Source organism: Trachemys scripta, chromosome 1, assembly GCF_013100865.1.
Source record: "Trachemys scripta elegans isolate TJP31775 chromosome 1, CAS_Tse_1.0, whole genome shotgun sequence".
Classification (NCBI taxonomy): domain Eukaryota; kingdom Metazoa; phylum Chordata; order Testudines; family Emydidae; genus Trachemys; species Trachemys scripta.
Genome location: NC_048298.1, coordinates 39,928,251 through 39,946,774, shown reverse-complemented (window position 1 = coordinate 39,946,774; position 18,524 = coordinate 39,928,251). Strand labels below are relative to the sequence as shown.

The following is an 18,524-nucleotide window of genomic DNA, read 5'->3' as shown; positions in this document are numbered from 1 at the left end:
AAACGTCTGTAATAAATTAATTCTCTGGATAACTACTATAACACCGATGGATCTCAGCAATTTCATTCACTCAATTCAGAAAGGCAGTTTTGATTTATTTTTAAAATGTGTTTCTGAAACTAGAGAAATGTGACCAAGGGACTGAAAATGGGAGATGAAATTTCTTGCTTCTATGCAGAAGATGGTATCTGGTCCAGGTCAGTAGTGACTGAAAGTCATTACTGTAACAGGTGTGGCCTACAGTAAGTTGGAGTGAGTTTGTGCTCTCAATTCAGATCAGAGTGGAAACTGCCTGCATCACAGAAGCTACTATCGCAATTGGCTTCCAAGTTGGCAGTCTCCACATAAGCATTAAGGAATAAAACAGTCATGGAGATGAAACACAGCTCAATCACTCCTGCAGAAGGATCCAGAAGGTCAACACTGAGACAAGTTTTGTGAACCGTGGTCTTCGGTTCTGAGAAATTCAACATCTTCCACGAGCACTGAAAATCTCAAATAAAATACATCTGGTAGGACATTTAGCTATTTAGGTTCCAATTCAACAAACTTATCTAAGAATGTGCTCTGCTGGATGAAGGCCATTGGCAGCAGAGAGGTTTTGTAAATAGATATCCAAAAGTTAAGTGTGAGCAAAGAGCTCATTATTTTAAATCGTGTTTATTAATCAGCTAAATACTTACAATATTCAATAGCCAGACAGACAACTTCAAGTGCCGTATGTACAATCATAAAATGACTTGAAAATGTTCTGCCACGAATCTCAAACATTAGAGATGGTGAAAACAAATTTACACTGAAGTGTGAGCGTTATATATTCTGATCTATTACTTTTCAAAAGGTTTACTTTAAAATAGATATTACTTTAAAATAGATATCTGCAATGATGTATAGGAACATGACTTTTTATTTACATTAAAAAACATTTACAATTTAACACATACTTTCTACTAATGATTGGCAGTGCATAATATGGTTTGTGATGTCATGTAACACAACCAGAAATACAGGATCTATAGTTTTTGTGATTAAACTACCCATTACATAGCAAACAAACCCTTGTATATTTCTTATGGATGAGCGCTTCAGTAGTTAAATTCCACTGAAATTATTTGAAGTGTTCAAGTTTTAAAAATAATTCACTTATCAGTCTCTCTCATCAGGCCGGGGTAGGTAAGCAGCTGCTTTCAGAACTAATGCCAGTGTTGTTCCTTGCTTGGTAAGTTGATGGTCCCATTCAATCAGGCTGACAGTTTCTCCTCTCCTTGAAAGTGAACCATCGGTTTCCAATGTTAACGCACCTTCTACCCACATGATAATTGATAAACTTCTAGGGTCACAGCTCATTGTTTCTATGGCCCAGAGTGATTTTTAAAGTACGACACAAAATCTATTGACATTTGGATGAAACTGTAAGTGGATATAATAGCTTATTCAACTAATCATCTCTTAGAACACAGTAAAATCATTTGTATTTAGTATTAAAGTACTAGTCAACTATGAGCACTATTTAAAAAAAATCCTCCGTGCAATGTTATGTGATTTTTTTTCCTTTGATGACAAGAAGCATAGTCCCCTAACAAGAATTTTTACATTTAAATTATTCTCTAGAAAATGATTCTGAATTTGGGGCAAATACTTTAGAATGCAAGGTAAAAGCACGCAATTTTTTTTCCACTGTGGTAGCCAACTAGTCACTTGTTGACCTGAAAATGCTGTCTCTAAATTTAGGTATCCAATCCAATTATACAAAAGAGAAAAGCAATCGAGACAGTATAATCGGACACTAAATTTAGCCAAACTATGTGCAAGAACCTCTGCAAATACACAAACAATTTAAAGGAGCAGCAATGTCAGATATGGCCCCAAATATGTCTGACTTTACCATCCTTATAATCTAATAAATATTAGTATTCATTTTAATATTTTAAATATCCCTGCTTTTATGGACTGACTTTATGAATCTTAACCAGATAAGTAATTCTAACTCATGCAAATAGCTCCACTGAGGTCAATTACACTACTTGCACACATAAGGACTGCAGGAAGAGCTCGCTACAATCTACATATCAATGAGAAATTAAAGTAAGGAAAAAACCCATGGTTTTTTAGAACCCTAAAATAGATTTGTACAGAATAAAGTAAGGGAATACAAGTTAATGGAAGAGCCCTGTTTCCACAGCTGTTCTCAAATCACTTACTCTTTTGTATTAAAACAGATAAATAAACAAAGCGTAATCATGCTGACTGTTCTTCATACATTATAAAACATGTTTACATTTTACAATGGCCCTTTAAATTTGACTCTGTGGGTCATAGCAGAATTTAGTAACATTATTGATAATTTTCAATTGTGTAATAGCTAGGAATGTTTGGATATTAAACCACTTTTAACAGTCTCAACCACGCAGTGACCAATCCCATGAAGTGCTGAGCACCTTAACTGCCACTTGACTCATTGGGTTGGGCCCAGAGCAAGTAATAAATACCTCTTAGCATATGTCCAATTCATTTTAATTCAGGAACAGAAGAGCTAAAACCTTCATGCACAAGTGAGATGCAGAAAAAGACATTTGTTTTCCTGATTAATATTTCTCAACACAGAACATGATACACTAAATGTTATACAAAACCTTGTATGGTGTTTATAGCTTCAAAACTTTTTTGTCATCGATAATGTCGATAAATTGCATGTCTCTTAAATTGCAATACATATCACTAGATAACGTCTTCAGCAACCACAGTGTCAAAAATTTGATAGCAAACTTGTTGTTCCATTCCATCTTTGACAGTATAAGACCTGATGAAGCATTCCAACCATGGCAAGTCATCTACAAATCAAAAACAAATTACACATTTTGATAGTATTTCCAGCTTTTATAAGAAAAGTGGAACTTTAACACATAATTCATCTAAAACTAAAAATGGATTTTGAAGTTTCTTATGCACAGAAGGGGTTGATTAGTCTCCACTGAGAAACGCTTCTCCTCTCTGCTGGTAGAGAGAGCCACCTGGGAGGAGGAGGCAGCAGAGTGGGACTTGTATCATTATTCTCCCTCTGTTCTCACCAAAGGTTTTTACTTGGAGAAGATAATGCAGCCTAGGGATATATCTTCTATTCCATGGAACACCCACTGCACTGGGTGGGAGAAGGTCCCCAGGGACAAGGGTGCCTGGGTGCTTTGGACTTGCACTGTGAGGAAACAGGCTCCTAAGGGCCAGAGCTATGGCAAAGACAAACAGTTCTGTGCAGACAGTCCAGTGGAAGCTTCCACTTTGGGCCCCCAGATGAAATGCTCAGAGGAACTCTGTGATGGGATCTTCACGGAGATTTCCTTACCCTGAGTCACTTTCCACAGGGATTTCCTGCAAGAAAGGATACTCCAACTTTGTATGTGTATTCAGTGGAAGAATCCGGCCTAAAGTGAGGGGCTCAGACTGAATTCTCTATTAATTGTCACTATGCTTCTGTTACATTTTAAATAAAGGTGTTTTGGTTAACTTCCATATGAATGTGAATTACACATCTAGCTCTGCCTGGACATGCATGTATACATATAAAACTAAATCTATGCCAGCATGAGAGATCAGCTGCACACCCTCATTACCATTGTAGGGACTGAATTATTACTTCTGTTTCCAAAGGCCCTTCTTTTAAAAAGGACAAACCAAACATATTACACTAAACAAAAGTAAGTAACAATTTCCTTACAATTCTATAGTATTGAATTTGGTCTGTGTTCTCATCATATTTATAATAAATAAATGGTGAATTCAACATAACTTTACATATATAGTAGAAGATTACAAAAAGCTGACCTAGTTTTGTTCCTGGAGGACAAAGTATATTCATGATCATTTCCATCTTCTCCTGAAGAAGACTACTGGTAAGGACTTCGGAGGCAGGAATCTGGAAAAACTTTTCCTGAGGAAAGTGGAAGGGTTTGAGGAGAAAAGACGACAAAAATAAATCAGGTGTCATTAGTTAGTGTCATTTTAGCAGGCTCTTGAATCTTATGAAGAGACTAAAATGACAAAAGGGAGCAATATATTCAGTTCAGTGTTTTTAAAATAATCCAGATACAGCTAGAAACAAACCAGAGCATGCATGAGTAGGGTATTAACCCTGAGACATGTAGTATGGTCAATGACTTAGACCACCAAAAAAGTGCATTAATGCCTTACTAATACACATACTGCATGAAGATAAATCCATTAAAGATCATGAGGTACTCAAACACTATTAGAGCTGAGTGAATAATAGATTTTTCAATTGGCAGGGGGCTGAACCGAAAAATGTGAAAAAACAAATTGGTTTGATTCAAACTGAAATTCAGTTTTTCTTTTTTCCCCCCTGTTTTGAATCAATTGAAATGTTTTAGGTTGACACGAAATGATTACTTTTTTCATTTTTTGTGTTGATTCAGTCAGCTTTGGATGTTTTTCACCATTTTGCGTGGGTTTCTTTTAATTGGACAAAATTTAAAAATGGAACATCATTTCACAATGAAAAGTCAAAACAATATTTCAAAATTTTCTAAATAAAACATTTTGAAACAAAGTCAAAACAATGTTTTAAAATGGTTGACATGAAACATTTTGACTTTTTGAAAAAACATTTTTCATTTTTTTTTAGGCAAAACTTTTTGACAAATTAGTCACAAATTTGTGAATAGTTTCAGAGACCCCAAAATAAATTTTTTTTGTGTGTGGAAAAAATAACACCCCCCCCTCCATTGCCCAGCTCTAGATACTACAGTTATGGGGGTCATATAAGTACAATAGACAGACAGACAGAAATTACAGACAGGATTGTGCCATCCTTATTTAAATTCAACCTTACCACTCAAATAGTCCATTGCTATTAATGGAAATCCTGAGGAGTAAGATATCACTAAACAGGAGGATGGGTGTCGGAATCTGAACCTATGCAAGTAGAACTCTCGTTTTGAATTTCATTCTTCAGTATGAAAAGAGACATGGGTGGGTTTTACACAATTTATCTTCCCACTATAAAAAGTAGCCCAAGTAGACGATGAAATAAAACAGTAGGGGAACTGTATAACGCCTATTCCCAACAATTTTCACTACAACATAATTATTTTAACATAACTTTGACCAGACTTTCATTTTGTTCCTCTTTCCCCCACATTTCTTGGCCAATCTTGACTCTCTCTCCCTGGAGCCCAGCTGACCTGTCACCTAGCAAAATGGGTTCCTTTCTGGTCGACCTCTAGATGGCACTATAATATAACTGTTAAATAACAACTGTTTATGGCAAAACAGACACATTTTCAACTCACACTTTAATTTTTCCTGACTCTTCTCCCCAGCTCCTTTTACTTAGACTATCAGGTTAAGAAAATGAACTGGGAGCGTTACTATATAAATCTGACTGGAAGATAGTTTAAAGTTACACTTCAAAGCAACCAGCTTCTTCTCAAGCACTCCTGGAGCACCTTAGTCTGGGCAGAAGAAAGTGGCAGTTTCCTTTTGAAGTGCAGGTTACACTTCAAAAGAAAACTGCCTTTTCCCCCTGCAACTCAGTTGTAGCAGTCAACAGCTCCCCCAGATTAGTTTCTCAATTTAAAAGAACAGCTTTCAAAGAAGGGGAGAGGGGCAGTGGAAAGGAAAAAAGAGAAGAAAGTGGGGATTGCTGGGCTTCAGCTTCCTTTGCAGCTAAAGGCCTTCATATTTTAAGAGAAGAGCCTTTTAACCTGTTATACAGAACGTGTTAAAGAAAAGAAAAGGGAAAACATTTCCCCCTTATTGTTACTTGACACAGTGGGTAAAAATATACGTATATATTAATTTGTATGTATTTGAGGTCAGGCTATCCTAAGCTGTGAAACACAGGGACCAAAAAGCCCAACTGGCTTTAGATAATTCCAAAGCTGCAGTGTAATATATTACAAATGTAATGTTATATTAGATTAGTATTATCAGCATCTATTCATCTTATCAAAGCCCTCATACTTCTTAACATTTACATTCCTACCTGAAATTATCAGCAGGTATGCAACAACCAAAAGGACAACTATATAAATGAAACATGAAGACCCAGCTACTCAAAATCTAGGACATGCAGAGTACTCACAACTAATTTAAATTTGCCATCATGAATGTATGAAATAGGATCTTCCATTACTTCCACAAAGTTATACATCTATTACATATGCATATGAAAAATAATACTTCACATTTACATAGCACTTTAGAATCATTTAGTTAATCCCTCACATTCCCATGGGCAGGCCAATATTATTTCTATTTTAGAAAATTGGGAAAGGGAGACATGTAATTTAAGCAAAGTGTGTAAAGTCACAAAGAGTGAATGTATAATCTTATGTTAAATGTGGAGACCAAGTGTCTAGGTACGGCAAACAATAATCTTTCTGGGGGCAGGGACTAACATTTATTTGGAGGTTAGCTAAATACAACCTAGAAGGCACTAGTCAGTCCATGACAAGCAAGAGCCCACATTACCCAGACCTTTAGATCAAAAAACTAGATTTAGAGAATGGACAGCTATATGGCTTTGGCTGGAATCTATCCAGTAAGGAAACAGAATTGTCAGAGTAGTCATAAAATCCTGAGCTAACCTGCACAAAAAGTCATTCTCAATGACTCTCAATCATCACATCAAAAGCAATCAGACAGGGTGTTTTAACACCATGACAGAGAGAAACTCAGCCAGCTCAGGCAGGGACTTTGTGGAAACACAGAGTGCTGAATACCCCTGTGACATATTGTACTTCAAAATTGCATCTTGTACCCCCCATATTCACCACTTGTGCATGGTTATGATATTTTGTACAAAGAATGCCCTGTAAGGTATCCTATGAAAACTCATGATTTGCTGAAACTCATTGTTCTGTCAAAATATGTATATCATCATTGTATATGGTGTTATGAGATTTTGCTACATGGTTGTTACTGAAATATGTTGAGAGTCTAGGCGATGCCGATAGCAAGCTCTTCAATGGCAACAAAGGGGCTAACCCACACCCAGATGTGTGTTAAGCAACCCTCACTAGCCGTTGACCAGCAGGGGAATTGCAAACAAGAGATTTACAATTCAATAAGAGACAATTGCTCAAGCTCTACACAATGGGGATTGCTTAACTCAGTGACTCAGCAAGGTATCAGGACAGGTGATGCTTGACACCATGTTTGAGTCAGTATTTTTCCAGGAATATGAACTGAGCATATAAAATAAGGGACAGTGGTATCAAGAGTCTGCCTCTTTCCGCCCCACCTACTCTGAAGGCAACAAGACTTTGGCAGAAAAGACTCCGAACTGGGAAATTGGTTCCAGGCTGAGCAGGGAATTCAGCCTGTGTATTAAGAACTGTGAACTGCTTGCAACTCCAGAGTAGGGTGAGAAAAACTGCTTGATTCAACTCTTGCTTAGTTTGATAAAGTTTATGATTTAAACTTAAATTTTACCTTTTATTTCTTATGTAACCAACTCTGACCTCTATGCCTACCACTTATTATCGCTTAAAATCTTTTTGTAGTTAATAAACTTATTTTAATCTTTTATCTTTATCAGTGAGTTTGTCTAAAGAACTTGGGGAATCCGCTCAGATTACAAAGGCTGGGGCACGTCCACTATCCTTTGAAGGAGTGGTGAATTAATTAATGAGCTTACAATGCTCAAGACCTTCTTGATCAGTGCAAGATGGTACATTTCTGGGGTGCAAGGCTGGGGCTGGAGGGAATTTGCTGGCGTCTCCCTGTGTATAGTTCATGACAGGCTGTGAGATCCTGCATGTAACTTTGGGTGTGCCTTCATATGCTAATGGCTGTGTGAGAGCAAAGCCAGAAGGGGCTGCTAGTCACTAGCAGAGCAGTGTAAGAGTACCATGATCCAGAGAGTTAAAGGGAACACAGCAATTCCACAGTCCAGGTTGTGCCCTGGTGTGTGTGTGTGTGGGGGGTCACATCCCCCACTCCAGTTCCTCTCTTCAGTCCATTTTAAGACTTGAACACACATTTTTCTCCCATTTTACCTTTTATCTGATATTGACCTAAACAGCATTTTCACCAGTGGATAGTGCTAATAATTTGTACATTCATTATAATAGTTTGTTTTAAAACACTGGATATGACAAAGAGAATGCACAAATTCATATACACATGCAAACATCTCTGAGACCATACTTAACAAGAACCATCATCTTTTTACTCTCTGTTTACTTACATAGTCAAAGAGGTATGCATCCAGTGCTCCTGTGCCATCATCAAGTGTAAACTTCATAACAAAGACATATTGGAGTGGCTCAATACCTAAAACTAGTGTGGGAAAAATATTTTGCTTTAGGTACTGAATATTCAAGACAAAATTATCACAACACAAGGTAATTGAAATGACTTGCTTTTAATTATGTGACTTATTGTACGATTATAATTTTAAAATATAATCAGATACTTGGACAGGTGGAGGTTGTGGATTTATAATTAGAGCTGTGCGAATAACAGATTTTGCAGTTCAACACTGAACCGAAAACTAAACAACAAAATCTTTTCAGGTTGACCTGAAACAAAACATTTCTGAGGGTTTTTTTAAGCAAACAATGGAAATGTTTCATTCAACCTAAAACCAGACATTTTGTTTTGATTTCAAGGTTTTTATATTTATATAAAATTGAGGGAAATTCCAAAACAAAATGCATTTCTGAAATGAAAAGTTGTTTTTTCGTCTCTCTCCTCCCACCAATACAAAAAATTAACCAAAATCTACTTGAATTTGCTAATTGTTTTGGTTGAAGCAAATCTGCATTTTTTCAGTGAAACATGTATTTTCACTAAAAATTTCACATAGCTCTATATATAGGATTCATGACAATGTTATTATACACTAAGTGAAAACATTTTGTGTTGCAGGTAAAATGAGATGCTCAGAAAGACTGATGTATAGAGTGCCACTTTAGAATGGAAATTCAGTTTTGCTCAAGAGTTTAGAAAAATACAGAAAATGCTCTAAAGCAGTGGTTCTCAAAGCCGGTCCGCCGCTTGTTCAGGGAAAGCCGCTGGCGGGCCGGGCTGGTTTGTTTACCTGCCGCGTTCGCAGATTTGGCCGATCGCGGCCAGTTCACCGCTCCGGGCCAATGGGGGATGCGGGAAGCAGCAGGGATGTGCTGGCCGCCCTTCCCGCAGCCCCCATTAGCCTGGAGCGGCAAACCGCGGCCAGTGGGCGCTGCGATCGGCCGAACCTATGAACATGGCAGGTAAACAAACCGGTCCGACCCGGCCTACCAGGGGCTTTCCCTGAACAAGCGGCGGACCGACTTTGAGAACCACTGCTCTAAAGTACCTCTTTTCTCTTTAGTAAAAATGTTGCAAATGTTTGCATACATCCTAACTTCTGACTATGTGGTAGGATCTCTTTCTGCCTGATCTTCCACTGAAATCAGTGAGAGTTTTCCTTTGGTTCAATGATAACAGTATCGTGTTCTAAACTAACATACGGCAATATATTTGGTGAAATATATTATCTATGGGAAAACAATTTATTCCATATGATGTAGTTAAAATTTCTGGGCAAGTTCTACTCAAATAAAAAAGCAGCCTGACTGGTACTCTGAAATTAACTAAAACCATCTGTGAAAATTCAATGGCTAGGTACAGTCTCCCACTGATATTAACTATGTCATCTGTCAAACAAAAAAGATTCAAAACTATGTACATAATGTATATAATTATTGCAACTACTTACCAATCATACTCTCTCCTGGCTATCTTTAATTACGAGTCTGTGTATGGTTTATATTTTGAATACTGCTTGAGATTCCTAGTAGGGTTCTGCAGGGGGCCTGTCCAAGGTCTGGTCCTATTTAATATTTTCATTAATGACTTCAATAATGGAGTGAAAAGTGTGCTTGTAAAATCTGTGGATGACACTAAACTGGGAGGGGTTGCTAGCACTTTGGAGGGCAGAACTGGAATTCAAAATGACCTTGACAAATTGGAAAATTGGTCTGAAATCAACAAGATGAAATTCAGCAAAAGACAAGTGGAAAGTACTACACTTGGGAATGAAAAACCAAAGGCACAACTACAAAACAGGGAATAACTGGCTAAGGAGTAGCACTGCAGAAATATGGGGGTTAAAGTGGAGTCTGGATCTGGGGGTTTAAGTGAATCACAAACTGAATATGAGTCAACGTGATGCAATTGTGAAAAAGGCTAATATTTTGGGGTGTATAAACAGGAATATCATATGTAGTAAGACATGAGAGGTAATTGTCCTGCTCCACTTGGCACTGGTGAAGACTCAACTGGAGTACTGAGTCCAGTTCTGGGTGCCACACTTTAAGAAATATGTGGCACTGGAGAGTCCAGAAACAAAAATGATAAAATGTTTAGAAAACCTGACATATGAGGAAAGGTTAAAAAAAATGGGCATGTTAATTTTGAGAGGAGAATACTGAGGAGGGACCTGGTAACAGTCTTCAACTATGCTAAGGGCTGTTACAAAGAGGATGGTGATCAACTGTTCTCCAGATCCACTGAAGACAGGACAAGAAGTAATGAGCTTCCTCTGCAGAAAAGGAAATTTAGCTTAGATATTACAAAAAAAATTGCACTGGAATAAGCTTCCAAGGAAAGTTAAAGAATCCCTGTTATTGGAGGTTTTTAAGAACAGGTTAGACAAACACTTGTCAGGGATGGTCTAGGTTTAGTTGGTCCTGCCTCAGCACAGAGGGCTGGACTAGATAACCTCTCGAGGTTCCTTCCAGTCATACATTTCTATTATTCTGATTCTATGCGCAAATGATTTATAATCAGTTAAAACTAGAAATATATTCACATATTTTATCAATTTGTTTTTAAAAGTAAGTAAAAAATAACTGCTTGCAATATATGTTTGAAATTATGTGAGAATAGACATCTCTACAGAAACACTGTTGAAGTTTCTTCCAAGAAAAAGGTGGATGACCTGTTTACATATCACTTATTCAGTTTCTCCTGATGATTCCAGACTAGATCACTTTCAGGAAATTTTGTTTAGTAAGAGTTTAGACTCCATTAAAAGGAGTCCACAATTGTAAAATAGGGAAGACTTTGCACTTTGGACTCGTAAGAGCCCATAGATATTTGAATATAAACAACTGATGCTTCTTAACACACTTCTTGCCTTATGAACCTTCATATTTTTCATGTGAACCTTCATATTTTTCAAATGAACTCAGAAATTCTTATGGAAATATTAGTTATATATTATATGCATTACTCTTGTATTACAGACATTTATATATCTTCCCATTTTATATCTGTGCTATCTTAAATTAAACAATTCCGGGAAAAAAATTTAAATAGTTGATCAAGTATTTACCTATAAAAAAAGAAATGTACTCCATGGTACTTTGGGTAGTCCTACACTGTTTATGCTGCCATGATCCAACCACTCAGTGACTAAAATGTCAGGGCAGTACATTCTGAAAGCAAAGGGTTCAATCTAACCAAACCAAAGCTATTTATTTGGCCAAACAAAATTGGTTTTCATGCAGTAGCCACATTGGTATGTTGCTGAATTATGCTGTGAGGAATTACAAATCTCCCAACCACTGCTTTTATTTAATTTGTTGGAAAGCTTTCATTTAATGAATTTAGTTTTTTTTATTTGGGGGGGGAAAGTACATTTCTAATGAACACAATTTGATACTGTAAATTATGTGTTAGCTTACATTTATTAATACAGAATAAACATGAGAGGATATTTGTGAGACACATCATGCTTCTGCAGTAGTTTGTATTCTTTAATAAAATCAGTCAGACTTAGATACTGCTTGAGATTGCAAATCCTTATTAGGATGTGAACTGATTTAAAATAATTAAATTTAGAAACAGTTCAAACCGTTATCTTCTTTACCCATTGTATTTCCCAGGGCTCTATTTTCTTTCCATCAGTTGATGAGACTACCTAAAGCAACACAAGGAATAGATAGGGAGATTTTCAAAAGCAGAAAGGAGAATTAGGGGCTCAAACCCTTTTGACTTGGGCGATTAACTCTTCACCAATTCCCTGGGTTATGTAGTAGGCTAGTGTTTATGTCCTCTAATGGTAGTGTTTACAAAAGATACAAACCTTACTATCACTCACAGCTAAGGAAGAGTCACATTTGGCTCAAGTGGAAGACTTGTGAGTGGTACAAATTTTATTCCTGATGCTACATATTTGTGTATAGCTCACAATAGACATCTATAAGTATGTAACCAAAGATTCGTTACACCTGCACTATCTTAATTGTTAAAAATGCCACCTAATGCAGAATAAACACTAAACAATGATCTCACATTCTGACAGGTAAAAAGTTTTTCAGTTCGTCTTTAATATAATATTTTAAAAAGATAATCATATATTTAACTTCAGCCCACAAAATGCAAATACATATATTTGCATATCCATAGGATATATAAAGATCTAAGCAAAAGTGTAATCCATTCAGTGAGACAATTTGTATCTACCTTAAGAATCAAGGCACAATCTATTTCAGGTCATAATGATATTAGCTAACCTCGTGCTATTTCAGTTGGCTCCCACGATGGTTCTTCTTCTGCAAGGGAACTGAGACTCTGGATAGTCTTCTGATTTGAACACTGTTTGCACCTGACATTTAAAATAAAATGCTGACAGTGTACAGACTTCAAGGTGATGAACTATTCGCTTTTTCATTCTGCGCCAAACAAGTTTACAGGTCTGTCGCATCTTACGCTGGTGTTACGTTCCGCAGTCAGCGCGTAAAGCGAAAATTGTGTATAGTCAAAATTACATTGAGTGTAATGGCAGGCGGAATCGCCCGCACTACAGCTACAGTATTAAAATTGTTATTTTTCTCTTTCTGTTTTTGCCGACCGCATAAAGCTGAAATCGTGCATGTTAAATGCGCGTAAGATGTGACAAACCTGTATTCAAATAAAGTTACTCAGTGGGGATGCAAACCGCCTCCACTATGAAAAGATCCACAGTTGACAAATCAGATTTTTTAAGGCGGAGAAGGTTCATTCAACATCTAAAGTACTAAACCACATTAATGCTCCTTATGAATCACCAGCTACAAAAAGTAAGTTATTTTGACCCATGAAAGAGCCTAATTGAATAACAAAGGCTAACTGTACACCAATACCAACTGAGCACATATTCGTACATTAGCACTTTTTGTGGTTTAACAATACATACAAAGTGCCATTTTGTAAGAGCAGTAATAAATCTGAAACTCTACTACCTATTAAAAACACAATAGGATTATACGATTATTAGTATAGGAATTTGTCTTAACCTGTGCCTAAAATATTGTAATTATAAGTTATTAAAAGAACCTCTTCTTTTTATTCCTGGAGTACTAATGTATCATCATCAAACTTTTACAGGATGTAAGACAGCAACTAAAATTCTGTAAGTGGATAAAAATATCTTACGTTGAGAGATGTCCATATAAAGTTGTTTTCTTTTGCCCCAAGAAACAAAGTTACGGTAGCATTATTCTGCCCTCAAAATAAGCTTCTGTGCTAATATGTTACATTTGTAACATAAAATTGACATTTATTATCTTTAAAATCAGCTTTAAAAGCAAATTTGTCATGTAGAATCAGTGGACCTAATTCTGCTCCCACTTACACTGGTGTGAAGCAGATATCAATAAAGTCACTCCAGTTTTACCGTGGAGTAAATTATAGCAGAATTTGGTTTAATACGTTGCAGGAAAATAATTCATACCTTTTAAATATGTTACATAGAATATGTGGCATTCAAAGTTAGGACAACTACACGGGCAATAAGATAATACCCAAACATTCTACATAGATTAAATGTAAGACCGTTAATGACAATTGCAAAGGCTGAGATTTTAAATGTACAGACGTCAGGGAATTCAAGGATAGTCCCTACACTAATCATACCTTGATGCATATTTGATATTACTGTAAAGGTCTTAACTTGTTGTGCTTTGATAAGTACACACAAGTGAGACTTTGAAACATCATAAACCTTCAAGTTTCCTAAATGAGCTCCCAAGTTTGGAGGCCTTTGTGCCTACCATTATTCAAGGTGCTGGCTATGGGATGGGCTTCTCTTTGAGACAAACTTTGGGAGCTTTCATTACAAAAGAGAATCACAAACCTTCTGAATAAGGGAAACTATCATGTACAGGCCATCATTTGGTCTGCACAGTAGACTCAACCACCTCTGCAAGGGACACATCCATACTCATGCAAAGAGGGCAACAAGGATACAAGCTGCCATCAGGCCAAATGCAAAACTACTGCCCCTGCTCCTTTGGACCTAACTAGGTTTACTGCCTGAAGAAGATCTCAAAACCTGTCCTGGGGCAAAAAAGCTAGGGCTCTTGTCATATCTAAGGTGGCTCCTAGGAAGGTGAAAGACTGTGTAGGAACCAGTGTGATTTTTCAATGTTTACAGTAAAACCCAAAGATTTAAAGAGGGAAAATATCTCCTGTAGGGCAGAGTTATAAGACTGGGCTCTTATGAGACAGACATCTAGGAACAAGGAAACACTTGCAGGCCCCATCTACGAAGTTGAGCTGCCAAACAGTTAGTGATCACATGGGGCATGCTGAAAGCTCAAAGAGTGGTACTTTGTACTGGTGATGACCTGTGCCCAGCAGGAACCTAAGGTATATCACCAATGCCTTAGCCTCAATGAGGCATGTAAGTAGACATCTCTTGATGGCCAAGAGCTTTTCTATTTTTTAATGCAGAAAAAACTGATAAGTTCAAATAACCATCTTTTCATACCATCAAGCAGAGGCTGTAGCACATCATTTAAAGTGCATAGGAGGGCATATATGCATACAGTCAAGCACTGACACCTCTCGCAGCCTGACCTTCCTGGCCCATGAACTCTTATACCCACCGTTTCCTAGAAGCCTGGACCCTTGAGGAAACCCTCCTACCCCTCGCTACCATGCAAAGAATTATAGGAAATTCTGTGGGCTGAGAATAAGCTTTTTTTAACCTAATGGGGTAATTAAAAAAAAAAAAAAAAAAAAAAGCTGTCAACTCCTGAAAACAGAAGTGTATAATGTAAGTTTCTTTTCTCTTAACTATAGTGGTGGAAGCATAAGTTTTATGTTCAGGCTCCGGATCAATGTCTTCTTCTTCCATACAATTTTAATTTTTGCAATTGTCATGGACAACTCTTTTCAAGAACAAACTTTAGAAGGTAAAGTTATACCTGTTTGCAATTGACATTGGAATTTAAGTTATTGAAACAAACTAACTTTCTATACATCTATTAATTGCAACCACTTCTAAACTATTAAGACTTTTTTTTTAAACCTACCCATAATGCCATATTTTCCCTTGCAAAAGGAAGGGAGCTGAAAGGTCTAGTAACTCAAGATCTTCTTTCGTTGATCTCACAGGTATAATACATTTAAATCTTCTTGAAAGTTTTCTGATTTCTTTTAGCGTCCCCCCTGTTAAAAGCAGAAAAAAAATGTTTTCTTAATTGTATTTAATGCTAAATTACTTGATTAATCTTTCTTTGCCTATTGGATATCCATTTCAGCATCTGTAATTCATCACTATATGCAGGCCAGTGTTGATGGAACTCCTTAATGTATTGCATGTGTTAAAAGTATAGGAACAACCACACAAAATTTTAAGTGACTCATCACTTCATGCAAAGACAGCAAAATGTTAACACAACCACAAGTGTTACATGTGCAATCAAAGTTGTAAGTAACCATAACATATGTTTTAAATATATTTCATAACAACAATAGTAGCTAACAAGATAGCAGACCTTAAAGTAACTTTATTCGGGTTACACTTTGCTTTTTCTTTCACTACATTTCCAGCAATTTTAGTGGCTGCTATCTTGAGAACAACCAGAACTAGAATACGTTTTATTTCACTAGAAAACAGCTTGACATTCCAGCTTTTAAGTGGTAGAAAACATTACATTTTAGCTAGCAATATGAGAACAAGTAGCTGTTAAAACAGCATCAGAACTGAAGTGAGGGGGAAAATGCAACACAGTAGTAAACATAATAATATGATTTTAAGTACTACTTGGTAACTTACCAAAACTAGAAATGAATGCTTTATATTACTGGAGAAGCTACCTGAGTTTAGTACGGGGTGAGCAAACTTTTTGGCTTGAGGGCCACATTTGGGTATAGAAATTGTATGCTGGGCCATGAATGCTCACAAAATTGGGGGTTGGGGTGCAAGAGGGGGTGAGGGCTTTGGGGTGGGGCCAGAAATGAGGAGTTCAGGGTGTGGGAGGGGGCTCCGGACTGGGGGTGCAGGCTCTGGAGGGGGGCTGGGGATGAGGGGTTTGGGGTGCAGGAGGGTGCTCCAGGCTGGGACTGAGGAGTTTAGAGGGTGGGAGGGGGATTAGGGCAGGGGCGTGGCCATGGTTCCTGGCCAATGGGAGCTGAGGGGGACAGTGCTTGGGGTGGGGGCAGCATGTGGAGCCCCCTGGCCCTGGCTGCCCCTACGCATAGGAGCCGGAGCGGGGACATGCTGCACCTTCTAGGAGCCGCACAAAGCCCCTGACCCCGCTCCCCGGCTGCGCATGGAGTGGAGCAAGAGCCCCAGACCCCACTCCCCGGCGGGAACTTGATGCGCCGTAGTTTGCCCACCAGCCACAGTTTGCCCAGCCTGGTCTAGTATCATAAACATGCATTTTATCCCTTAGAGATACAGGGATGTCATTTCTTAACGTGATCATAGGTCCCTCAATCACAGCAGTGCTTGTTTGATATGGTTGCTGGATTGAATCTAGAAACACTCTGACCTCAGACCAGTGTAACTGTGTTTCCTTGTAATTTCAAGAACCAGTTTGATACACTTAACCCTGTAATTATTGTTAAGCACCTAATAACCACTAGTTTTTGGCTAAATAACTTTTGAACTAATTAGTTCCTGAATGGATAATAGGAAAGAAATGTATGAGTGAATTTTCTGAAATAAGTAACTTTCTGCAAAAACAACTTTAGCTTAAATTAGATTTAAGATCTTACAAAAGCATTATTATAGGAAGTATGGCTTTGTCTCATATATTTTATTATTATTATTACCGTTATTTATCATGCAGGAGTGACTAGAGAAGCCAACCAGATCAGGGCCCCACTATGCTAGGCACTGTACAAATACATTGTAAGAGACAGTACCTATCTAAGGTTTAACCATAAAAGATGAATAAATCTTGGGAGGGGAATAGAGGCACAGAGACATGAAGTGACTTGCTCAAGGTTACATAGCAGAGCCAAGAATACAGTCCAGTCCACTGCCATAGCAACAACCTCTTCAGAACACAATGCTTGAAATGTTATGGTCAGACGAAGGATTTAAATCATGCGTTAAGCATAAAACTCAGTACAGCCTTAACTATGGAACCACTGGGATGCCTCCATAATTTAAAGGTATTTGGAATTAAAGGTATTTGGAATATAAAGTCAATCTAGACAATGATTTTAGTGTACTAACAAATCAACATCAACAAATTTGTCAGATGTAACTTGAAATGAATCAGAGTGAATTTACTGGATAAAAATGGAAGTAAATGAATAGTACATATTAATCTAAATGTAATCAATATCTTAAACTCCACCTTTTTTAAGGTTTGCTACAAATTAGTTTTATTTATGTTCATTAAAAGTTGTTTAAATAAAGGCTGACCTAGTAGTGGATCTGTTTCCTGGATTTAGCTCTATCTCAACTCTCAGCTCAACAGAGGCAAAAAAAAAAAAAAATCCTGTGGAAGTAAAGTAACATGGCTCAGCATCTGGTTTCTGGGGAAGGGAGGATCTCATACTGTACTAAAGCAAGCTGCTTATGCAACACCAAGAGTAATATTTAGATCTACTTGGCCAGAAGAATAGCTGCTGTTGTGTGTATATGGAGAAATTAAGGAAGGATGTATCTGGGAACACACACAAAATTCCTCCCAGAACTTGTAAATGAAAAAAGTAAAAAGCCCAAATTCTGAGAGTAGCCATCTTTTTTAGACACGTTCCATTATCAATATTCGGAAGGAGAAAATGAACTGAAATACTGGTCAGCTAAAGTTTCTTTTAGTAAATATATGAAGATTTACAATTGTGTCTTTCACTTCCACTCCACATGCTCTCTCTCAAACATTCAGCTGCTGGGGCTTTAATATCTTCCAATGATTTGCAGAGCAAGGTATATTGTTTGGTTATTTTAGGAGAAAAAAAAACAGACACAGAACTGGGGAGACAGGGCTTTTACAAAGGAAGAAAATTATATCAACATATTGAAGGATTTGGGGACACACCACAAAGCAGACTACTGTTGAAACTAGTCAGATAATAAACTAAGTAGCAAACAGAAGGGGCTTTGTCATTAACCCTAATGATCTGTCCATGGAAAGGGCCAACTGACTCACCCTTGCCCTTCCACATTGATCCACTTGGATACTGTGCCCTTGTTTTAAACTCAGAATGTGAAGCTGTGCAAAAATTTCTTACCTATATTCTATTCAAACATCCTTATTTATATCTTTACCTACATTGCTTTGTTTAAA

General features: G+C 37.4%; 1 protein-coding gene across 4 annotated transcripts in view; it reads right to left on the bottom strand.

Moving 5' to 3' along the window:
- Positions 1 to 644: 644 nt before the first annotated feature.
- Positions 645 to 18,524, bottom strand: part of POT1 (protection of telomeres 1) — a 156,476-nt gene continuing 138,596 nt past the window's right edge. For all 4 annotated transcript variants that reach the window (XM_034767918.1, XM_034767927.1, XM_034767935.1 and 1 more), the window contains 5 exons: positions 15,309 to 15,444; positions 12,525 to 12,616; positions 8,207 to 8,298; positions 3,820 to 3,925; positions 645 to 2,831 (listed from right to left, as the gene is read on the bottom strand). In XM_034767918.1, the coding sequence (XP_034623809.1) occupies positions 2,719 to 2,831; positions 3,820 to 3,925; positions 8,207 to 8,298; positions 12,525 to 12,616; positions 15,309 to 15,444 (539 nt within the window). In that variant the 3' untranslated portion in view covers positions 645 to 2,718. The remainder of the gene's footprint in view (positions 2,832 to 3,819; positions 3,926 to 8,206; positions 8,299 to 12,524; positions 12,617 to 15,308; positions 15,445 to 18,524) is intronic.